The sequence below is a fragment of the Rhinolophus sinicus genome, chromosome 15, assembly GCF_057876585.1.
Source record: "Rhinolophus sinicus isolate RSI-liver-muscle chromosome 15, RSI-T2T, whole genome shotgun sequence".
NCBI classification, from domain to species: Eukaryota; Metazoa; Chordata; class Mammalia; order Chiroptera; family Rhinolophidae; genus Rhinolophus; species Rhinolophus sinicus.
The window spans coordinates 77,537,823-77,559,071 of record NC_142515.1 but is presented as its reverse complement, the minus strand read 5'-3'; the positions used below and the strand labels follow the sequence as shown (position 1 = coordinate 77,559,071).

Sequence of the window (21,249 nt, the reverse complement as noted above, 5' to 3'; positions counted from 1 at the left end):
ACCTGCCAACCGACCGGCTGACCAACCAGCACAGCCACAGCAGTTATATCAGGGGATAATTGTCTAACTGGTAACAGCTACAGACAGCTAGCCACAGCTGACAGCCATCTACTACCCAAACCAGCACCTTTCCACGTGAGGCCGAGAGCCTGGAAACTGCTCTCTGGGACTCTGTCCCCACAGTTGGAGTGCAGGCTCTCAACCATAAGGTTGCCTGTTCGGCTCCTCAACTCCCGCAAGGGATGGTGGGCTGTGCCCCCTGCAGCTAACAACGGCAACTGGACCTGGAGCTGAGCTGCACCCTCTACAACTAAGATTGAAAGGACGACAAATTGACTTGGAAAAAATCCTGAAAGTACACACTGTTCCCCAATAAAGTCCTGTTCCCCATACCCCCCCAAAAAAGAGAAAAGGACAGGGCACACAGATGCACCCTCGTGTGGTTGGAAGGGTGAGGGGGGCAGCAAAGAAAGGGAAGGGGATGGACCAGCACTGAGGGAGGCCCAGCCCCAGGGCGATGGGAAGGAGGAGGACTAAGCAGGATGTAGATAAGAGATAGTGGGGTCGGGGAGAGAGGAGGGCCAGGGAGGAATTTTGCATGGACCACTTTGAAAAAGGAGAGCACAGCCCAGTGTGGGGTTGTTTGTCCATGGTGGCTGTCATGCAGGGCCTTGGGTCCTGCTTCCTGCACAAGAATGCAGGCTATGGTGAGGCCAAAAAGGAACAAGAACGGAGCCATGAATAGGGGAGTCATACCACTATATTCTTGCTGGCGGCTGGTCGAGACATGAAAGCAAACATCCATCTATACCCCAACGAGGGGTCTTCCTATACCCCAGTCTCACTGGCAGCCGGGCAAGACACAGAAAGTAGGATCCACACGATCCACAATCCGCTTGCTAACCGCACTTGCTAGCCAATCCTCACTTAGCCGCAATCCCACTTCTCTGCCAACCAACCTGGTGGCGTAGCCACGACAGTTATATTAATGGCCAATGGCTAACCAGTAACAGCTGATGGCCACCCAGCCACAGCAGATAGCCATCTGATTACAGCTGATGGCCATCTAATAACCGAGCCAGCACCTTTCCACGTGAGGCCGAGAGCCTGGAAACTGCTCTCTGGGACTCTGTCCCCACAGTGACAGTGTTATTTCCACTCCCCCACCCAACCAAGGCACCGCAGCTTAAAATGCTGGAGTTCAGAGTGAAGGGGATGTCCTCAGTGCACTTAAAGCAATGGCTTTAGGTCCGCAAGGGAAAGGGAAGAAACCAAGGCTGTGGAGAAAGGGTCTGTCTTCCTCTATGTTCCCTCCCACATCCCTAAGATGTGCTGCCTTCTTTCTTACATAAATCCAGGGTATATGAGTTCACTAGCATGGCCGTAACAAAGCACAGACTGGGTGGCTTACGAACAACAGAAAGTTTTTCACAGTTCTAGAGGTGAGACGTCCAAGATCAAGGTGTCAGCTGAGCTGGTTCCTTCTGTGGCTTCCCTCCTTGGCTTGCAAATGGTCATCTTCTCCCTGTGTCCTCACATGTCTTCCCTCTGTGTGTCTGTGTCCTAATTTCCCCTTTTTATAAGAACACTAGTCATGTTGGATCAGGGCCCACCCTAATGACCTAATTTTCACTTGATCACCTCATAAAGGCCCAATCTCTAAATACAGCCGTGTTCTGAGGTCCTGGGGGTTAGGGCTTCAACATATGAATTTGGGGGGGACAGCCCATGGGGTGTCGGGGGGTGGGCAGGGGAGCTCAGGTGGTCCATGTCACCCACGGGCACTGTCTGGTTCTCCACAGGTCAAGGAGCCAAGATCCTGAGGTCTGGACACCCCATTCTCTGGTGGAGGGGGCTGCCCTTGGGCCCAGCAGGAGGACAGTGCCATATGTTGGGCTCGGGCTCAGTGAGGGGCTACGTGGAAGTGCACAAAGGCTGGCCAGAGCAGCTACAGCCAGCGCAGGGACAGTGGGGGGAAATCCAGGCGCTGGTGGTGGGTAGGGTGGGCCGTCTCCCCAGACCACCCCTCCCACCCCCAGGAGCAGGAGTTTTCCTGGGCTCACTCCCAGGGAAGTCCTACTGAACCCATGCTCACCTTCCATGTCGTCTCTAAGCTGTTGCACCAGGGCTTTCTCTATGCAGATCCCTGCTGCCCTCCTTCCCTGGCCAATACCCCCCTCTCCTCTCAGAAACGCAGCTGCTCTGCTTCCACCGAGACATGAGGTACCTGGCACAAGGGCTGGCTCTTACCGTGTTTCCCGAAAATAAGACCTAGCTGGACCATCAGCTCTAATGCGTCTTTTGGAGCAAAATTAACATAAGACTGGGTCTTATATTAACATGAGCCAAGGCATGCAGGCGGCCTCTACAAGATGAAAAGGCCTGGATGTGGGTTGCCCCTTTGAGCCCCCAGAAGGAACGCAGCCCTGCCAACACCATGATTATAGGACTTCTGCCCTCCAGGGTTGTAAGATAATACATTTGTGTTGTTTTTCATTACTACAGTTGTGGTAATTTGTTACAGCTGACATGCGGAACTCATACAGGCCTCTACTCTGAAACTCCGAGGCAGGGAGAACTGCTGAGTGATTGGACTGGCATTTACCTCTCTTGGCATGGGCTGTGGTGCACGGTGTGCTGCTGTCTGTCTCCCACTAGGTGGGGAAGATTCAATGCATGAAGGTTGAGGGTCAGGGCTTGGTGGACCAGACTTTCTCAGGTTTAGAACACTGAGAAAGAGAAGCAGACAAAATAACTGCTTTTCCTCTCCAAATTAAAAAAAAAAAAAAAATTCTTATAAAGACCAAAAAGCCCCAGTCGTTGCTTCATGTAGCTGACTTTGAACGGCTTCCCACATTCTTCAACATGTCCTGTGCCACTTGCTTTTCCTCACCCCTAAGAGAAGACATGTTTGATTTTTATAGTCCACGTTAAAGAGAAAATGAATTTTTTGTTGCAGAAATTCACATTCAAATGGACACATAGTCTACGAGGCATCTCCAGCCCTTCTGTCAGCAGCTAAAATGCTGAAGGAGGGTTTGTGTGGCTTCTTCCCGATTCCAAAGAAAGGGACCAGGAGCAGAACCTTGAGAAATGCCCTTGTCTCAAAGTTGATGTAAAGGAGGGGTGACAGGACACAAAATGGTGGTATCTCTGAAGCGATGGAGGTGAAAGCCCTAGTGAAGGAATGGCCAGAGCCTGAGGGTGAGGATTGCCTATTAGGTTTCAATCTGGAGCCAGTGCAGGAGTTCAGGAGTGGGAGGTGATGGAGTCAGTAAGGCAGGAAAGGATCAGAGATGCCATGTTTCTTTGGGTCAGAGAAACCCAAAGAGCTGTTCTTGGCATTTACCCAATGCCAAAGGGAGTGGCTGTGGAAACGGAAGAGAGGCTAATAGGTGGTGAGAGAAGAGAGGTGATGAGCATATTAATCATGTTTTTCATTTTTGATATTTTACGTTGCTTTGACATCTTGGTGCTTTGCTGATCTGGGACAGACTGCCCCTCAAAAGGCTAGCTAATTCTTATAGATAGCAAATGACTCACCTGGGAGTGTGCTCTCCATATGCAAAACAACCAATCCATAGTTCGTACCCCAACTACCTCCTTTATCAGGCTCTCACATTCTAGGAGGCAATATCCCCTTGCCCTAATCACCCCAGGGCCAGGTACTAGATAACTAGGGACAGCACCTGTGCTCCAGAGATTGCTGAAATTATTCACACTAACCAATTACAAATGAAGAAGAAGAATGGCAGAACCTGAGACTCCTTTGGGATACCATGAAGTGTACAAATATACATGTAGTGGGAGTCCCAGAGGAAGAAGAAAGAAAGACTTTGAAAAACTAATGGCTAAAAACTTCCCAAATTTAATAACAATCATGAATCTATGCATCCAAGAAGCTCAACAAACTCTAAGCAGGATAAGTCAAAAACATCCACATCATGACACATTATAACCAAATTGTTGAAAGATAAAGACAAAGAGAATCTTGAAAGCAGCAAGAGAGAAGTGATTCATCACATACAGGGATCTCCAATAAGATTAACAGCTGATTTCTCATCAGATATCATGGAGGCCAGAAAACAGTGAATGATTTAAAATGCAAAAGAAAAAACTGTCAACCAAGAATTCTGTATCAGGTAAAACTACCCTTCAAAAATGAAGGAGAAATTAAGATATTCCCAGATAAACAAAAGCTTTGAGAGTTCAGACTACACTACACGAAATGCTAAAAGAAGTCTTTCTCCTTTTAGGAGAAATGAAAGGACACTAGATAGCAATTCAAAGCCATATGAAAAAAAATAACAATGGTAAAGGTAACTATAAAAGCCAGTATTATTCTACTTTTGGTTTGTAACTCCTCTTTTTTTCCCTTTATGATTTAAAAGGCAAGGAATAAAAACAATAATTATAAAGTTATGTTAGTGGGAATACAACATGTAGAGATATAATTTGTGACAATAACAATATAAAGGGGGAGTAAAGCTGTATATGTTTTGATTACTATTGAAACTGAGTAGGTATTAATTCAAACTACATTGTTACAAGTTGAAGATGTTAACTGTAACCCCTAGGTAATCAGTAAGAAAATAACTAAAAATATATAGAAACAGAAACAAGAAGGGCATCAAATAGTACACTTAAACAAAAACAAAAACACAAAAGAAGGTAGTAGTGGACAAATTGAGGAATAAAAAAGGTATAAGACATACCTTTAAAATGGATAGTAAGAAGACAGAAGTAAGTTGCTTTTTAATCAGTAATTACTTTAAATGTAAATGGACTAAACTCTTCAAATAAAAAACAGAGACTGACAGAATGGGTAAAAAATGTGGCCCAACCGAATGCTGTCTAAAAAGGACTCACTTTAAATCCAAAGACATAAAAAGTTTGAAAATGAAGAGTGGGAAAAGATATTTCATGCAAATAGTAACCAAAAGAGAGCTGGAATAGCTATACTAATATCAGACAAAATAGATTTTAAGTAAAAAAAAAATCGTTGCAAGAAACAATGAAGGACATTACCTACTGATAAAAGGGTCAATCTATCAAGAGGACATATTGATTATAAATGTATATGAACCAAAGTACAGAGCCCCAAAATATGTGAATCAAACATGGGCAGAATTGAAGGGAGAAATAGACATTCTGTGATAATAGTGGGAGACATAAGTACTCTACTTTTAATAATGGTTGTAACTAGATTTAATATATATAAAACACCTCACCCAGCAACAGCAGAATACATATTTTTCTCAAAAACATATTATACATTCTCCAGTGTAGACCTTATGTTAGGCCACCAAACAAGTCTCAATAAGTTTTAAAAGATTGAAATCACACAAAGCATCTTTCCTGACTACAATGGAATGAAGCTAGAAATCAATGACGGAGGGAGAACTGGAAAACAACACACTCTTAAACAACCAATTAGTCAAAGAAGAAATCACAATGGAAATATTAAAATATTTTGAGATGAATGAAAAGGAAACACAACATATCAAAATCTTTGTGCTCAGAGAGAAATTTATAGCTGTAAGTGCCTACATTAAAAAAAGAAGAAAGATCTTTTAAGGAAAAGAAGAAGGAGAAAGATCTTAAATAGATAACCTAACTTTATATGTTAAGGAACTGGATAGAAAAAGAAGAGTAAGCTAAACCCAAAGCTAGCAGAAAGAAGAAAATAATAAAGATTATAGTGAAAATAAGTGGAATAGAGAATAGAAAAACAATAGAGAGGATCAACAAAACAAACATTTTGTTCTTTGAAAAGATCAACAAAATTGACAAGCCTTTACCTATACTAGGAAAAACAAAAAACAAAAATTAAAATCAGAAATGAGAGGCCGGCCCGGTGGCTCAGGTGGTTAGAGCTCCATGCTCCTAACTCCAAAGGCTGCCTGTTCGATTCCCACATGGGCCAGTGGGCTCTCAACCACAAGGTTGCCGGTTCAATTCCTTGAGTCCCACAAGGGATGGTGGGCTCTGCCCTCTGCAACTATAATTGAACACGGCACCTTGAGCTGAGCTGTCGCTGAGCTCCTGGATGGTTCAGTTGGTTGGAGTGCATCCTCTCAACCACAGGGTTGCGTATTCGACTCCCGCAAGGAATGGTGGGCTGCGCCCCCTGCAACTAGCAACGGCAATTGGACCTGGAGCTGAGCTGCGCCCTCCACAACTAAGACTGAAAGGACAAAACTTGAAGCTGAACGGCACCCTCCACAACTAAGATTGAAAGGACAACTTGACTTGGAAAAAAGTCCTGGAAGTACACACTGTTCCCCAATAAAGTCCTGTTCCCCTTCCCCAATAAAATCTTTAAAAAAAAGAGTGACTATGAACTTTGGTATGCCAACAAATTAGATAACTTAGATGAAATCAACCAAGTCATAGAAACAAACTACCAAAACTGATTCAAGAAATAAAAACTGTGGAACTCTACTTTTCCCCCAAACAGGTGGTTTACAAACTCTTTTCAGAGGCCCAAGGGTTTCCTGAGGCTCCCCAATGCCTGGTTGAATCATATAGCTCTGTTTACAGTTGACCCTTGAGCAACACCGGTTTGAACTGGATTGGTCCACTTACCAATCCAGTAAGGATTTTTTTTTTTTTTTTACCAATCCAGTGAGGATTTTTTTCAATAAATATACAATCAGCCCTCCATCTCCCTGGGTTTCACATCTACTGATTCAACCAACCACACATTGAAAACAGTATTTTTGATCTGCAATTGGAAACCGATGGATGCAGAGGGCTGACAGTATGCTTTGTGCTATGTCATTTGACGTAAGGGACTTGAGCATCCATGGATTTGGGTACCTGCAAGGGGATCCTGGAATCAATCCCCAGTGGATACTGAGGGAGAACTGTAGTTAAATTTTGAGGGAGTCAAAAGTTACACGCAGATTTTTCTTTAATATAATATAAATATTTATTAACATGAAACATGCTTTCTCCTTCCAGGTTTTATTTTATGTCATCTATTTGATTTATGTCAACAATTTGATTTTTCCCCCCAATAGTATTCCTAAGATAATATCAAATATTTGACTTCATTTTCTCTTTTTTTAAGTATTATTTATAATAAAAGGTGAACACATAACCAACACACAGCTTAACAAAACTAAAGTTAATGTCTGCTATATATATATTTAAATTACAGAGAAATAAGTACGTATGTGGATGCTATCTCCATCATTAATAGCAGTTGCTAGGCTTATAAAATATTTTGTACATCTAGAGACTACTGAAGCACAATAGGTTTCAGTTTCCTTCCCTCTCCTTCTCCATCCTGACCTTATCCACATCATTAGCGAGCAGACAAAAATAAGTTCAGACTGTGAAGGGTATTTGAACAGCAGATTACACAGAATCAAAAACACCACCTTTTGTTTTAAAATGTTAAACATACTACAGGCTGATCAAGAATGATCAAATATGACTTTAATCTTTAAATATGCAATATTTGAAATTGGAAAATTTGGGCTTATAACTAATATATTTTTTTAAGTTGCAATAGCATTTCATGAAGATGTTGCCCATTTCAAATACTGAAGAAAATCTCCCTTATTCTTCTTTTCAAGACCAGCAAAGATCATTTTAGTTCCAAGGATATATTTCTCTGCGTTCTCCAAATATTCCATCAGAGTTTCCTCCCCCAGATAGTACCTTTGTTTCTGTTTGCATTGGAGTAAGAAAATCCTGGTCCTTGTTCTGTTTTTTGGCCAAAAGGGCTCCAGAGATTTGGACCAGTCTTGTGTTTTCCACCTTTCCCACTGTGTGGCACTGAGCACATTTTTGAATAAAGATCTTGCATTCCTCAGCATCTCCCGTTTTGTTCACAGGGCCAGCGGCTCTGCTCTCTGCCTCTCCAAGGAACCCTTAGCAGTCATTCCAGCCACTGCCGAGCCAGAGCCCACGCCCCAGTTTTGAGGCCAGAGGTCCCACAGCAGCGCCTCAGAGCCTTGCGGGGCAGGCCCGGCCAGGCATGTGCTTCCAGTCTATACGCAGATTTTTGATTGTGTGGGGTGAGGCGCGGGGTGGGGGTGGGCACCCCTAACAGGAGTGCTATTCAAGGGTTGACTGTATTTTCATTTGTTTTCTCTTGGGCGGAGGGTAGAGATTCTGCACAGAATTTCTTAAAGAGTTGAACCCCACTGGATCTGACTTTGATAACCCTGTGAAGAAGAATCTGTCCAGGTGGAAGCATCAAGGCTCAGGGACTGAGTGAGGGACAGTGCTGGGCTGGGCCTGCTCTGAGGGAGGACATGTCCAACTCTGGCAGCCAGAGGGAGCTGCGCATTCTGACAGAGCCCTGCCTGGTTGGCCAGACAGGTGCTGTGGTCCTGCCAGAGGAAAAAAGCTGGTCCCACTCCCAGCATGGGTGGCCCTGGGCTCCCGTTTGATTGGCTATCGAATTCCCCTGTAATTCCATGTGAATTTTAGGATCTGCTTTTCCACTTCTGCATTGGTATCCTGATGGGGATTGCATTGAATCTATGGATAACTTTGAGGAATGTTGCCATCTGCATAGTAAGTCTTCCAGTCCATGAACATGGTATGTCTTTCCATTGACTTAGCTTCTCTTGAATTTCTTTCAGCAATGTTTTGTAGTTTTTAGTCTGTAAGTTTTACATTTCCTTAGTTAAATTTATTCCTATAATTTTATTATTTTGATGCTATTGTAAATGGAATTGTTTATATATTTCCTTTTGAGATTGCTCATTACTATTGTATGGAAATGCAACTGAGTTTTGCATGTTGATCTTGTAGAGTGAAACATTGCTGACTTTAGTAGGTCTGTGTGTGTGTGTGTGTGTGTGTGTGTGGGTGGGTGGGTGTGTGTGTATCTGGTTTTAGTATCAAGGTAATACTGACCTTATAGGAAAAATGAGCTAGGATGTATTCCCTCCTCTTCTGTTTTTTTATTGGAAGAGTTTGAGAAGAATTGGCATTAATTCTTCTTTAAATATTTGGTTGAATTCAGTGAAGCTGTCTGGTCCTGCACTTTCCTTTGTTGGGAGGCTTTTGGTTACTGCTTCAATCTCCTTATGTGTCATATGTCTCTTCAGATTTTCTATTTCTTCTCCAGTCAGTTTTGGTTTCTTCTTCAATCAGTCTGTTTCTAGCAATTTTCCAATTTCATCTAGGTTGTCTAATTTGCTGGCATAAAATTGTTCATAGTATTCTCGTATAGTCCTCTTTATTTATTTCTATAAGATCAGTAATATCCCCACTTTCTTTTCTGATTTTAGTTATTTGTTTTTTTCTCTTTTCTGGGTTCCTGTTTTGTGTCATTTCAGCATTCATTTGTTGCTATTGTAACCCCTTTGTTAGAAATATGAAAACTCTCCATGGCAGCAGGGACTATATCTGACTTGTCACTGTTGTAACTGCCCAACCCGGCACCTAGTAGACCTCAGTAAATGTCGGGTATGAAAAGGACTGGGAACGGGGCTTCCCCACGGCCCTCAGGGGAAGACAGGCTGTTGACTGTTGAATCTTTTTTTGCCTGGGTGGATGGCCCCCAGTGCATCTTCTGCAAGCAGAGCTCCAGCACAGAACTGCCTACTGTCCTCCCTGGCAATGACGGTCACCCTTCCTGGCTCCACATGTGAGGCCCTGAATAGCCTGTCCCTCCCACCTTATCTTCCGTTAGCCACCTCCCCACATCACCCGCCCCAGCCATCCTGCACTTGGCAGGACCCTCTGACATCCTGCTCCGGTCGAACACCTGCTTGTCCTTCAGGTCTCCATTTAGCAGTTGTTCCATCTACAGACCAGCCTGTGTGTGGCTGTTCCTCTAGAATGCTGACCACTCAGGCTTGCAGCATCCTGTGACTATCCTCCCTCTACTGGCTTCGAGCCCCATGTGGGAAGTGGTGCATCTGTAATCTGCCAACTGTCTCCGGCTCTCTGCACATCACTTGGCACATGTTTTAAAATGTAGGTTTTATTATTATGCAGGTCTGGTGAGGCCAACATCAGGAGAAGACTGACTGCCATTAAAAATACAATTCACAGATCCCAAGAGAAGGGGGCATGATATGCCACGCAGGGCCACACAGGGAGGGAGGGCAGTCAGGAGGCAGAAGAAAGAAGGGGGGTGGGCAAGAGCCTTTATTGTGGTTTCCATAGGAAGGAATGGGCAGGGCAGTGTAAGCAGGTTCAGGATTGACTGATTTGAATGATTTCAATATGCTCTGGGGTTTAGGGGCTGGTCCTGGTTGTCTGGCACCTGCCCCTGGGGTGATCAGGACCCAAGAATAATAACTCCTGTAGTGAGAGTCAGTGTCATGCAGAGTGTCGTGCTGGGCCTCAGCTCCCACTCCCCACATAAGAACGCAGGACATGGGGGCCGGCCCGGTGGCTCAGGTGGTTAGAGCTCCGTGCTCCTAACTCCAAAGGCTGCCGGTTCAATTCCCACATGGGCCAGTGGGCTCCCACCACAAGGTTGCCAGTTCAATTCCTCGACTCCCGCAAGGGATGGTGGGCAGCGCCCCCTGCAACTAAAATTGAACACGGCACCTTGAGCTGAGCTGCCGCTGAGCTCCCAGATGGCTCAGTTGGTTGGAGCGCATCCTCTCAACCACAAGGTTGCCGGTTCGACTCCCGCAAGGGATGGTGGGCTGTGCCCCCTGCAACTAGCAACGGCAACTGGACCTGGAGCTGAGCTGCGCCCTCCACAACTAAGACTGAAAGAACAACAACTTGAAGCTGAACAGAACCCTCCACAACTATGATTGAAAGAACAACTTGACTTGGAGAAAAGTCCTGAAAGTGCACACTGTTCCTCAATAAAGTCCTGTTCCCCTTCCCCAATAAAATCTTTAAAAAAAAAAAAAGAACACAGGACATGGTGAGGCCCAAAAGGAACGCCAACGGAGCCATAGATAGGGGAGTCATACCACTATATTCTCCCTGGCGGTTGGGTTGGAGACACAGGAAGCAAACATCCACCAGTACCTCAACGAGGAGTCTTCCTGCACCCCAGTCTCTCTGGCGGCCAGGCGAGATGCAGGAAGTAGGATCCACACGATCCGCAACCTGCTGTCCACTTCTCTGCCAACCAACCTCACTTGCTAACTGCAGTCTGCAATCCGCTTGCTAGCTTAGCCACGGCAGTTATATTAGTGGCTAAAGACTAACTGGTAACAGCTGATGGCCAACTAGTCACAGCTGATGGCCATCTACTACCTGAGCCAGCACCTTCCATGTGAGGCCGAGAGCCTGGAAACTGCTCTCTGAGACTCTGTCCCCACGCTCAGATAACAGGGGTGGTTGGGGTTATGGTTCCGGATTGGCTGGTTCATATATGAATGGTGCACAACAAGCAATTCATTTACTCTCTCTAGGAATTGGCTAGTCCTGGGAGGGGCAGGCCCTCCGGGATCTGGGATCTGCAAGGCCCAGCTGTCGAAATCTCAATAAAAAAGACATGCTTGGAGCACAGAGTTTTTAGGGCAGTGAAATACTCTGTTACCATAATGATGGATACATGTCACTATACATTTGTCCACACCCACAGAATGTCCAGCACAAGGAGTGAACCCTAATGTAAACTGTGGACTCTGGGTGATGATGATGTGTCAATGTGGGTTCATCGATGTAACAAATGTCCCATCCGGTGGGGATGCTGATAGGATAGTGGGGGAAGCTGTGTGTGGGGACAGAGTCCCAGAGAGCAGTTCCCAGGCTCTCGGCCTTACGTGGAAAGGTGCTGGCTCAGGTAGTAGATGGCCGTCAGCTGTTACCGGTTAGCCATTAGCCACTAATATAACTGCCATGGCTACACTAGCAAGTGTGGATTGCGGATTGCAGTTAGCACGGAGGATCGCAGCTAACAAGTGAGGTTGGTTGGCAGAGAAGTGGACAGCAGGTTGCGGATTGTGTGGCTCCCGCTTCCTGTGTCTCCAACCCAGCCTCCAGTGAGACCATAGTGGTATGACTCCCCTATCTATGGCTCCGTGGGTGTTCCTTTTTGGCCTCACCATGTCCTGCGTTCTTATGTGGGGAGTGGGAGCTGAGACACCCCCCCCCCCACCGCATGACACCCTGCATGACACTGTGCCTGTGTGGGGCATGGGGGGACATGGGGATTCTCTGTACCTTCCCCTCAATTTTGCTGGGAAAATTAAACTGCTCTAAAAAAACAGTCTTAATAAAAAATACAAAAAAATAAACAACAAAAAAATTATGAGTTAACCATTATCTGTGGCTAGAACTGCTCTGTCCAATCAGGTAGACACCAGCCACATGTGGCTCTTCGGCCCTTGAAATGCACTGCAGGTATACAGTAAACCATGTTTTGAATACTGTGAATATGCAAAAAAGGAAAATATCTCAATCATTTTTATTTGATTACATGTTGAAATGACAATATTTTGACAGATAGGGTTAAATAAAATACATTATTCAAAACAATTTTAAAAGCATGTTGAATACAGCACCCAGTAATATATGTGGAATAAAGGAGTCAGACCTAAGCTTGGAATCTGGACCCTGCTTACTTGTTAAGGAAACTTAACCTCTCTGGAACTCAGTAGATTGTTTTTTCCCTGTAAAATGGGGATAAATATTAATCCTCTAGGGTTGTTACTTCACATCACTCTCTTTAAAGGAGCACAGCCCGTCCCCACCATCTCCCTATCACTCAGGATTTGTAGCAGTGATCTTAACCTCACAGCACCTTGCTTTGTTGTTTTGCTGTTTGTCTTGTCTGCTCTTCACTGGGACCTCCTGTCTCATTCCAATTTTAGTATACGTGCTGCCGAAGCGAGCACGGGACCCCCTGTCTCTTTCACTGCTTGTCCTGGCACCCAGCCCAGTGCCTGGCATACAGAAAGCGCTTGCTAAGTGCTGAGTGAATAACAAGTGGCCCACACACAGGTGTCCAGTAGGGAAGGATCAGTGATATCCTTGTTGTCTTTTATGGCTTGGACACATCTGCTTCTTCGCTGCGGTTACTCCAGGGCTGGTATGTAAGAGGCACCCAGAAAACTTGTGTGGAAGGGGTGAATGGGGTTTAGCAGGTTCAAAGAGGTTCTCAGGACCTCTCTCCTCAGGGCCCACCATCCTCCCTCCCATGCCACCCTTGCCCCAGTTCCAGCCTGGCAGGGCTGGTATTAGGCAGTCACCTTCCCAACTGGGGGCAGTCCAGTTGGCCTGACCCCTACACATCCAGTAACAGCAGGAGAAACACAAGGACTGAAGCCAAGGCCATGACCAGTGCCAGTGGCCTGAGTCCCCTGCCCCGGCCATTACTGCAGCTGGTCAGAGGTGGCCGGTCAGTCTGGAAAGGGAAGCGCTTCAAAGCAGGTCTTACAGGAGGGAGGGCCAATCACATTGGGAACACAGCAAAGGGGGGTCACACAGGGACAGTCTCTAAACCAAGTCCCTGAAAGACCAGAGCTGGCAAGGCATCCTGGAAAAACCTCCTTTCCCCCCCCCCCTCCAGTTGCTTGGCAACCACTGTGCATCTGGACCAGAGCAAGAGGCAGCTGGGCACAACAGGAGTCCAGGCCCAGCAAACAGAACACCTGTCTCCCCATGAGATAGCTGATGATGGGGTGGGGAGAGAAGGGCGCCCAGCTGCTTCTCTCAGAAGGACCTGGAGTCGCCAGAGGTTCAGGAGAGCTGTAGGCAGCCCCTGAGGGTGAAGGGGGTCTGATATGCAAAAGCAACTCCAGGAGGACCCCTAGTTCAGCTGGTGGTACTTCCCCAGTATCTTTCCTAATGACCCCTAGGCCTCTGCTCAATGGCCCTCCCCCATTAGAGGGTCTGTCTCCTTTTTCTTCACAGTATTTAAGAAATAAAAGTTGATTTTCCTGGCAAAAAAAAAAGGCAAATGACTTGGCCTCCCTGACCTTTGGTCTCCTCCACTAAGTGGGCCAATGTTGAGCACCTGGGAGTGTCTTCAAGCAGAGAAATGAGTGAGCAGGTCCTCCGCCTGCAGAGCTCATGCTAACACTAAGACCAACGCCCACCCTGCTCTGCAGGTGGGCCACCTGTCTACACCCAACAGAGGTGCCTTCCACGGGGTGCCTCCCAGAACAGAACTGTGGCCATGTCCACCACCTGTGCACTGCAGTCTGCCCTGCAGGCCCTGGGTGCGGTCAGTTCCTGAGTTTGCCTCAGCTCCAGGCTAGATACCACACCTCCTGGCCCCCATTGTCAGAGCTGGTGACCAGAAAGCAGGAGGAGGCATTTGTTCCCCCCAGCTGCACTCATTTCACACGTGATGAGAAGACAGTCCCCTGCTGGAAGCAGTTTATCTTTAACGCCTGGAAGAGCCGTAAGCACGCAAGAGGCCTCCCCTTTCCCAGTTCAGCCCTGACCGAGAATTTGTGGCCCTCCTCACACCCAGCCACTGCGGTCCTCAGAACTCCCGGGTTTCATTTAGGGCCTCGGAACACCTGGGTTCCGAACCCGGTCCCAGAGCGCGCAAATCCCAGCCTGCTCTGAATCCTGGTTCTTCAGACCCTCTCACGCCCCGTAAGTCTATCAGTGGAACAAACCGTGAAGGGCCCGGTGGGGAGGAGGACTCGCTTGCCTGGGATCTCCGCCAAGTCTGGGTAACGCCACGTCTTGGCGGCGGTCCGCCAGTGGGGCAGGCAGGAACAGTGGGCCGGAGCAGGGAGGCTGGCCCCAGCCCGCCACGCCGCGTCCCCACGCCCGCAGCCACGCGGAGCCGCGTCCTGGCCCAGCCTCACTCACCCTGGGGTCGGCCACCACCATGGCCACAGGACCGCTGGGCGCCCTAGCCTGGGTTCGTCTTAGCGGCTCGAGTGGGGCGGGGCCCGTAAGCACCGCCCCGTCCTAAGCCCCACCCGGAATGCCCTGTGTCCTGCACGAAGTGCCTTTCATGAAGCCCTGCCCCAAGCATTAAGTCCCACCCTCGGCACAAAGCCTCACCCCCAATGCCAAGCACCACCACCCCAGCCTCCCGACTCTGTCCAGGGGCGTGGGCGAGGAGCACCCCACCACGGCCTCCTAGTGGAGCAGGAGAGATGAAAAAAGGGTACGAGGTGTGGTAAATACCCTGAGTGGTCTACAGCTAAGGATGCGGGCAAAAAAAAAGTTAAAAGCAATCAGCTGTGAGGTCTTTGCAGCGCGCCCTTACCCCTGTCTCACTCAATCCTCCTTCCCCTACGCCCCTCTTCCGGATGGGCCACACCACCCAAGGAAAGAAGAAACGCCTTCTAGATGATCTGATTCCTGCCGGTGTGGTTATGTTGGGCTTTTCTTCCAAAACCAAAGCATGTCTTTGTTGTAGTGGTTAATAGTTCTATTGAGATTATTCTGAAGATAACGTTGGGGGAAATCCACGTACTGTACATTGCACCTATTGCAAGTGGACCATTCCGTGGTGTTTACTGTATTGGCAGAGTCTCTGGACCGTCACCACTATCTAATAGTGATGTAGGTGATGTTGGATCTGCTAGCAGTTTCTGAGTGCAGGCCGGGATCGTGTATAGTGAAGCCAAAGAATGGAAACACGGACCAGGGAGAGGCAAAGAGTTTTAAAAAGAAGATAGTTTATTAGAGGTAGGAGAAGAGGTTGCAGCTCCTGAGAGGGAGGGCGTCCCGAATGGGGGTGCCCCATGACTGAGGCAAAAGCTCGTACTTTTATACCTTCCCTTGCCTGTTTGGAGAAGGGTTGCTATTTGAAAAAAGGAACTGTTTGAACAAGGGTACTGGCGCCTTCTAATGGAATTCGTCTACCAGCTTTGTTCTGCTTGCCCATCCTAAAGAAATTAGCAAAGTAACCCACTCTTATCTATCAGATCAGCTCCGTTTGTCAGGCCAAAAGGAATTTTATGATTAACCTCAAGGCCTTGTTACATTATGTCCTGAAGCGAAGGACTGATTTCAAAACCTGGAGTTTTAGGATATGGCTGTCTTTGTTTATTCCACCAGGGACCTCCCTGTTTACCTAGCAATTATACTAACTAAACTGTCTCAATAGCAAAAACAAACAAACAAAAAATCAAATAACCCCTCATTTTCCACCCCTCCCAGCCCATGGCAACCACTCCTTTTACTTTCTGTTTCTATAGATTTTCCTGTTCTCAACACCAGGGCATTTCTATTACATAACTCACCCCATTGTGTGGAAGCAGAGAAAAGTGGGGTGAAGTCAGGAACCCTGGAGAATAGGTGGCTTGGGAGTGGGGAGCAGACACAAAGGCTCTTCCTGGGGCTCTAGGCAGCCTGATACCTGTCCACAGAAAGCCACCACGTGTGAGGCAGGAGAGGGAAAGGGAGAAGGAAGAAAAAGGGACCTCGAGGGAGAAAGCAGGGTGCTGAGAGACCCAAAAAGGGGGAGGAAGGTGGGGGTGGGTCACAGGGCAACCAGCCTTCAAGTGGCCTGGTGGAGGTGAGGTCTGGGCTGTCCATCAGCGTCTACCTGCATCTACCTGTCAGCCTTTCCTTGCCAAGGGAGCCTCGCCCATCTCCCAAATCTGACTAGTTAGTTGAGAGAGTAGGGGTTTCCTGATTTGGATGCCAGTCACCCCTAACTCCCCTCCAGGTGTACTCTGACCTTGGGTAGAGGAGCTAGAAAGAGAATCCGGGAGAAGAGAGGAGGGCAGGGCAGGAGGGAGAAGCCTGGAGGTGGAGTGGAAGAGGAGGTGGGGTGGCAGGATGGGGGTGGAGCAGGGCAGGTGACAACAGGGTGGGGCTCCATCTATAAAGGGGGGAAGCCTGCCTTCTCTTGGGCAGGAGAGCTTGGCACACATTCCAGAGGCACCGAGGACCCCGCAGGCTTTGGTGAGTGCCCCCACCACAACTGAGACCAGTCGCTGGTCCCTCTGGGGACAATAGCTTTTCCCCATCCTGTGCCTGCTGCCTCCCTTGCAGACGGCCCTGGCTCAGGACAGGGTGATGGTGTTCCTACTGCCCACCGCTGCTCATCTGGGGTCCTCCTCACCCTCACTTCCCCTGTTCCCTCAAGGCTAAACGAGGAGAACCAGCCTGCACCATGAACTTGTGGCTCCTGGCCTTCCTGGTGGCCTGCTTCGTGGACACATTGGCCCCCGCTGTCCACGCTCAAGGTACTATCTCGAACCATGCCTACCTTCCTTCCCCAGATTTCCCCTCTCCCCATCCATCCTTCTGTGCCCTCCTCATTTGCCCATCCCCTCTTCCAGAAGCCTCTTCTGAGCTAAGCTCTACCACCAAATTCTCTGACTGACAGCTCCCCTACCCCAGGAATGCTGAAACTCCTGGCACCTGTGCAGCTCCTTGGCACTGCAGGGTCCCCAGCCTCTCTTCCGGAGCCCCCGTGATGCCTCCACCACAGTCCATGACCTAGCTCCTCCCTTTGGGGACTCCAGCTGGCGCAGGGGCTGTGGGGAGCAGAGGGTGTCTCCCAGCAGTGGCCTAGCTGCTTACCACCAGGGACACACTGCAGTGACCTGACTCTGCAGAGCCCCAGAGACCAGCAGGAATGGGTTCCCCACCCCAGTTTCCCCCCAACCCAGCTGAGTGGTCTGGCCGAGAGTCACTACTCAGCCTTTATAAGCCTCAGTTTCCTCATCTGCAAAGAGGGGCTCTGAATTCCCACCACAGAAAGGGGCCATGAAGATCTGATGGGTGGATGCCTGCAAATTCTTGGCCCAGTGCCCACCAGCCAGTAGTGGTGACCGTTACTATTATTAATAGGAAATCGCTTCTGTCCTCTCCCTCGATTAGGTACTTGAGGATTTTAGTGACTGAGTCCAGTTCTAGGCATGCAGTGTCCTCCACTGTGTCCTCCATTCTTGAGGACCTTAGGAGACAGCTGAACCTCAGCAGTAGGCCAGGCAGGGTTGAGGTCCCCTGGCTCCACCCACCTGCCCCACCTGCTCCACCTACCCCTCACTAAGTCTAAGGCCCTAGCCAGGCCACCAGCAGACCTTAGCCTTTGCCCCAAGAGGGCTGGGTTTCGTTCCCATTGTGCTATCAGAGGCCCATTCCAGGAGCCAGGCCCAGCCCAGGCCCTTTGATCCTGGGGCAGAGTGGCCCCCAGCCCCGGGAAGCACCTGCCTGGGACTGCAGCTCAGGGTCTATCTGACTCCACTGCCCCTTGCACTCTGAGGCTGCTCGAGCCCTCCTCCTCACCCCTCCCTCCCTCTGCGCTCTGCCAGGACTCAGACTTGGTCCCTCCAGGGCCCAGCAGAGGGACAGATCCCAGAGGACCCTAAAGGGCTCTGCACCTTTTCCTGCGTCAATTCATCTTCTGCATCCTCTGGCCCAGCATCTCCTCCTCTGAGCACCCCCCTCAGAGGCCCTGTGCTTCCTCTGTCAGCATAGATCAACTTCTCGGCCTATGATAACACTCGGTCCAATTCCCCTCTGTGTTTGTCCAGACATCTGGCACTGAGTAAGAACTAAGTAAATGCTTTTGTTTGACCAACGGGTAAATGAACAGAGACCTCCTGGTTTCTGGCCAGGTGACTCGAAGGGGTCACTCTGATGGGGACAGAGAAGAGATCCCCAAGATAGACCTAGGTGGGGAAGGCCAGCCTGGAGTGGGAGTCAGGACATCAGGAGCAGTGGGCCAGCCTGCTCATTTTAGGAGGAGGGACCTAAATGGGAGTGGTGGCCCCTGGCCCCCCTCAGTGTGCTCACCTGTTCTCCTTGCCCTCTGCCCCAGAGCAGGAGAGGAAATGGCCTTGGGCCCCCCTTCATTTTGAGGTCCCGGACCCTTCCTAGCTGGGATCTGCTGGCCCTCTCCAACTCCTGCCAGCTGTCCCATATCAAGGGCCAAAGGTGAGCCGAATGGCTTCCTTATCGCCTGGGCTGTCCCCCAGTCTCCACTGAGCCTGGGACTGCGGTCCTATGTTTGTGGTGTGTTCACGGGTGCCTACAGTGGTGGCCAAGCCTGCACACACAGTGCACATGCAGCCACACCGGCACACCGTAAAGTGAGTCCGCGGTGGCCCTGTAATTACAGGCGTCTTTGAGGACTGCTGCCTGGCCTACCACCCCGAGGTACAGTGGAAGTTGCTCAAGCAAGCCCAGAGTTACCTGCGCCAGGATGTGAGCGGGAGCTGTAACCTGCCTGCCGTGATGTGAGCCGGACAGTGGGGGTGGGGGTGGGAGTGGGGCTGGGGCTGGGGCTGGGAGGCCTCACACATAACTTTGTTCCCCGCTTACACACTAACCTGGTATCCCCATTCCCACCCTGCACAGATTCTACTTCCCCCGCAAACAGAAGATGGTGTGTGCGAATCCAAAGGCCAAGTGGGTACAAGATGGGATGAAGCGTCTGGATAGACGGAATGAGGCCCATCTAAAGCATCACCAAGGCACCCGGAGAATCTTACCTGGTGGGTGAGGCCCCAGCCCAGTACCTAGGGCATTCTACCCTACCTGCTGTAGGCTCCTGAGCTTCTCAACCCCCAAAGGAGGGAATTGCAGCCCAGAATGCTGACAGCTGCCCCCAGCCCAAAGAAAGCCAGTTGCTGGGGAGTGGAAGACTGAGTGAATGAGCAACTCTTTTAATTAAAACACTTTGAATTGCCAGAGATGAAAAGGTCAAGCAAATGGGGAACTTATTGGCTCAAATGACCAGCAAAGAGCTTCAGGCTCGGTTGGATCCAGGTGCTCAAGGGATATTGGCTGGCTCTTATTTATTTCTCGTTCTGCGTCTCTGCCAGGCTTTCACTCTGAGGGAAAGAAGTTGAGGTCTAGAACCTCCAAGCTACCACTGTCCATGTTTAGAGAGCACACCAGAGGCAGCCAGAGGAATACCTCCCACCTGACAACAGCTAATCCAGGTAAAAACTGAAGTCATTCGACCACCCCTCTGCCCATCACCGCTGCTGAGGGATGAGGGTTCATGATGAGTCCAGGCTGGGTCAGGGGACTCACCTCCAGGACCAAGGAGGGCTGACTCTGTGGACAGCTCTGCAGGCTCACATGGGAGGATCCGCGGTGTCCCCTACCCTGACCCCGCCCGGGGGGCTTTGGCTCTACTCCATCCCTGTCATCTGCCATCCTCTCCAATCTCTTCTGCAGGAGGATGAGCCTGCACATCTCCAGGATAAACCAGCACAAGATGGGCTGGACCTTTCTCCACCATGAGGGTCACTCTGCAGCCCCAGCTGCCCAGCCCATCCTTCAAGCCAAGCCAAATCTCAATCCCTGGATTTGCTTGCTGCATTGGTTCCCTCACCCCTGCCACCTTCTGTTCCTTACGCAGCTGGAAGAAGGGAGCTGACCTTATTTCAAGGTCCTTGTCTGCTCTGGGAAACAGCCAGCCCTGGGCAACAGGTCTTATAGAGAACCATTGAGATACAACATCCACCTACAGCCTCTTGCCTCCCATCCTGGGCCACACCTGCCTGTGTCCCTCTGGGTCCTTGCAAAGCTCCAGTCTGTCCAAGGACGCCCCTCTCAGGCTGTGCTTTATAAAATAAATCTTTGGTGGAATGTTATTCCAGTCTGTCATGTTTATTATGGGGTTCTGAATCCCTCGTGATTCCCTCACTCTAGGATCTGTGCTCAGCCCTCATAGCAGACAGCTCTGGAGGGCTAAGCACTGGATATGCTTGTGAGTCCAGCTGGTGAACTTGAAAAAACTGTTCACTCTCTTGGCACCTCCTTCCTCGTCTATAAAGTGGGGGTCACATGCTTGCTCTGCCCAGGTCCCTGGGATGTAGTGACTGGTTAATGGGCAGAGGAGACTGCAAGCTCTGACGGGAGCCCAGAAGATCCTGATAAGTCGGGTAAAGTAGCCCCTGGCCAGGTCAGAGCCCTGGGGCCAGGCACTAGTAGTGAGGCTCTGTAGGAGGAAGGGCCACACTTTGGGGTCCAGCTCACCACCCAGACTTGAGCCCCCCAACTGTTCTGTCCTCAGGCAGCCTGTTTTCCCACCACAGAAAACACTCTGCATGAAAACCAAATGCACCATCTCTAGAGGACAAGAGGTGGTTTGGGGCCAGGGGCCAGACCCAGAGGAACGTAGGACACATCCAGGCCCCACTAGGCTATGTGGGTGATTAAGGCAGATTCCACAAACTCGCTGAGCCTTGGTTCCCCCCTGTAAAATGCGGTGATAACACTGCCTGCTTCATACAAGTCTGTGGGGACTAAATACACTCCGTCTGTGATATGTACACGCTCTAAATACACTCCCGTTTGTGACGTGTACACGCTGACTACGTAGGTTAACACCTCGAGAATCCTGGCCATTCAAACTTGGTAGATCTGGCCCAACCTGGAGACAGGCAGGATGGCACAGCTGCCTGACTTTGAACC

The 21,249-nt window shown here is 49.2% G+C and overlaps 1 protein-coding gene and 1 pseudogene across 2 annotated transcripts; one reads left to right on the top strand and one right to left on the bottom strand.

Moving 5' to 3' along the window:
* Nucleotides 1–7,219: 7,219 nt before the first annotated feature.
* LOC109434704 (cytochrome c, testis-specific pseudogene) lies at nucleotides 7,220–9,775 on the bottom strand (annotated as a pseudogene).
* CCL25 (C-C motif chemokine ligand 25) lies at nucleotides 8,857–21,066 on the top strand. Of its 2 annotated transcripts, none has more exons than XM_074337718.2 (6): nucleotides 8,857–14,496; nucleotides 16,958–17,057; nucleotides 18,941–19,058; nucleotides 19,180–19,316; nucleotides 19,647–19,766; nucleotides 20,008–21,065. In XM_074337718.2, exons 2-6 carry the CDS (start codon nucleotides 16,985–16,987, stop codon nucleotides 20,013–20,015), a joined length of 456 nt encoding a protein of 151 aa, XP_074193819.1. In that variant the 5' UTR covers nucleotides 8,857–14,496; nucleotides 16,958–16,984; the 3' UTR covers nucleotides 20,016–21,065. The 2 variants fall into 2 exon arrangements, with proteins under 2 accessions (XP_074193819.1, XP_074193820.1); XM_074337719.2 differs by lacking the exon at nucleotides 8,857–14,496 and adding an exon at nucleotides 16,689–16,773 and having other exon boundaries at nucleotides 20,008–21,066.
* The last annotated feature ends 183 nt before the right edge of the window (nucleotides 21,067–21,249 follow it).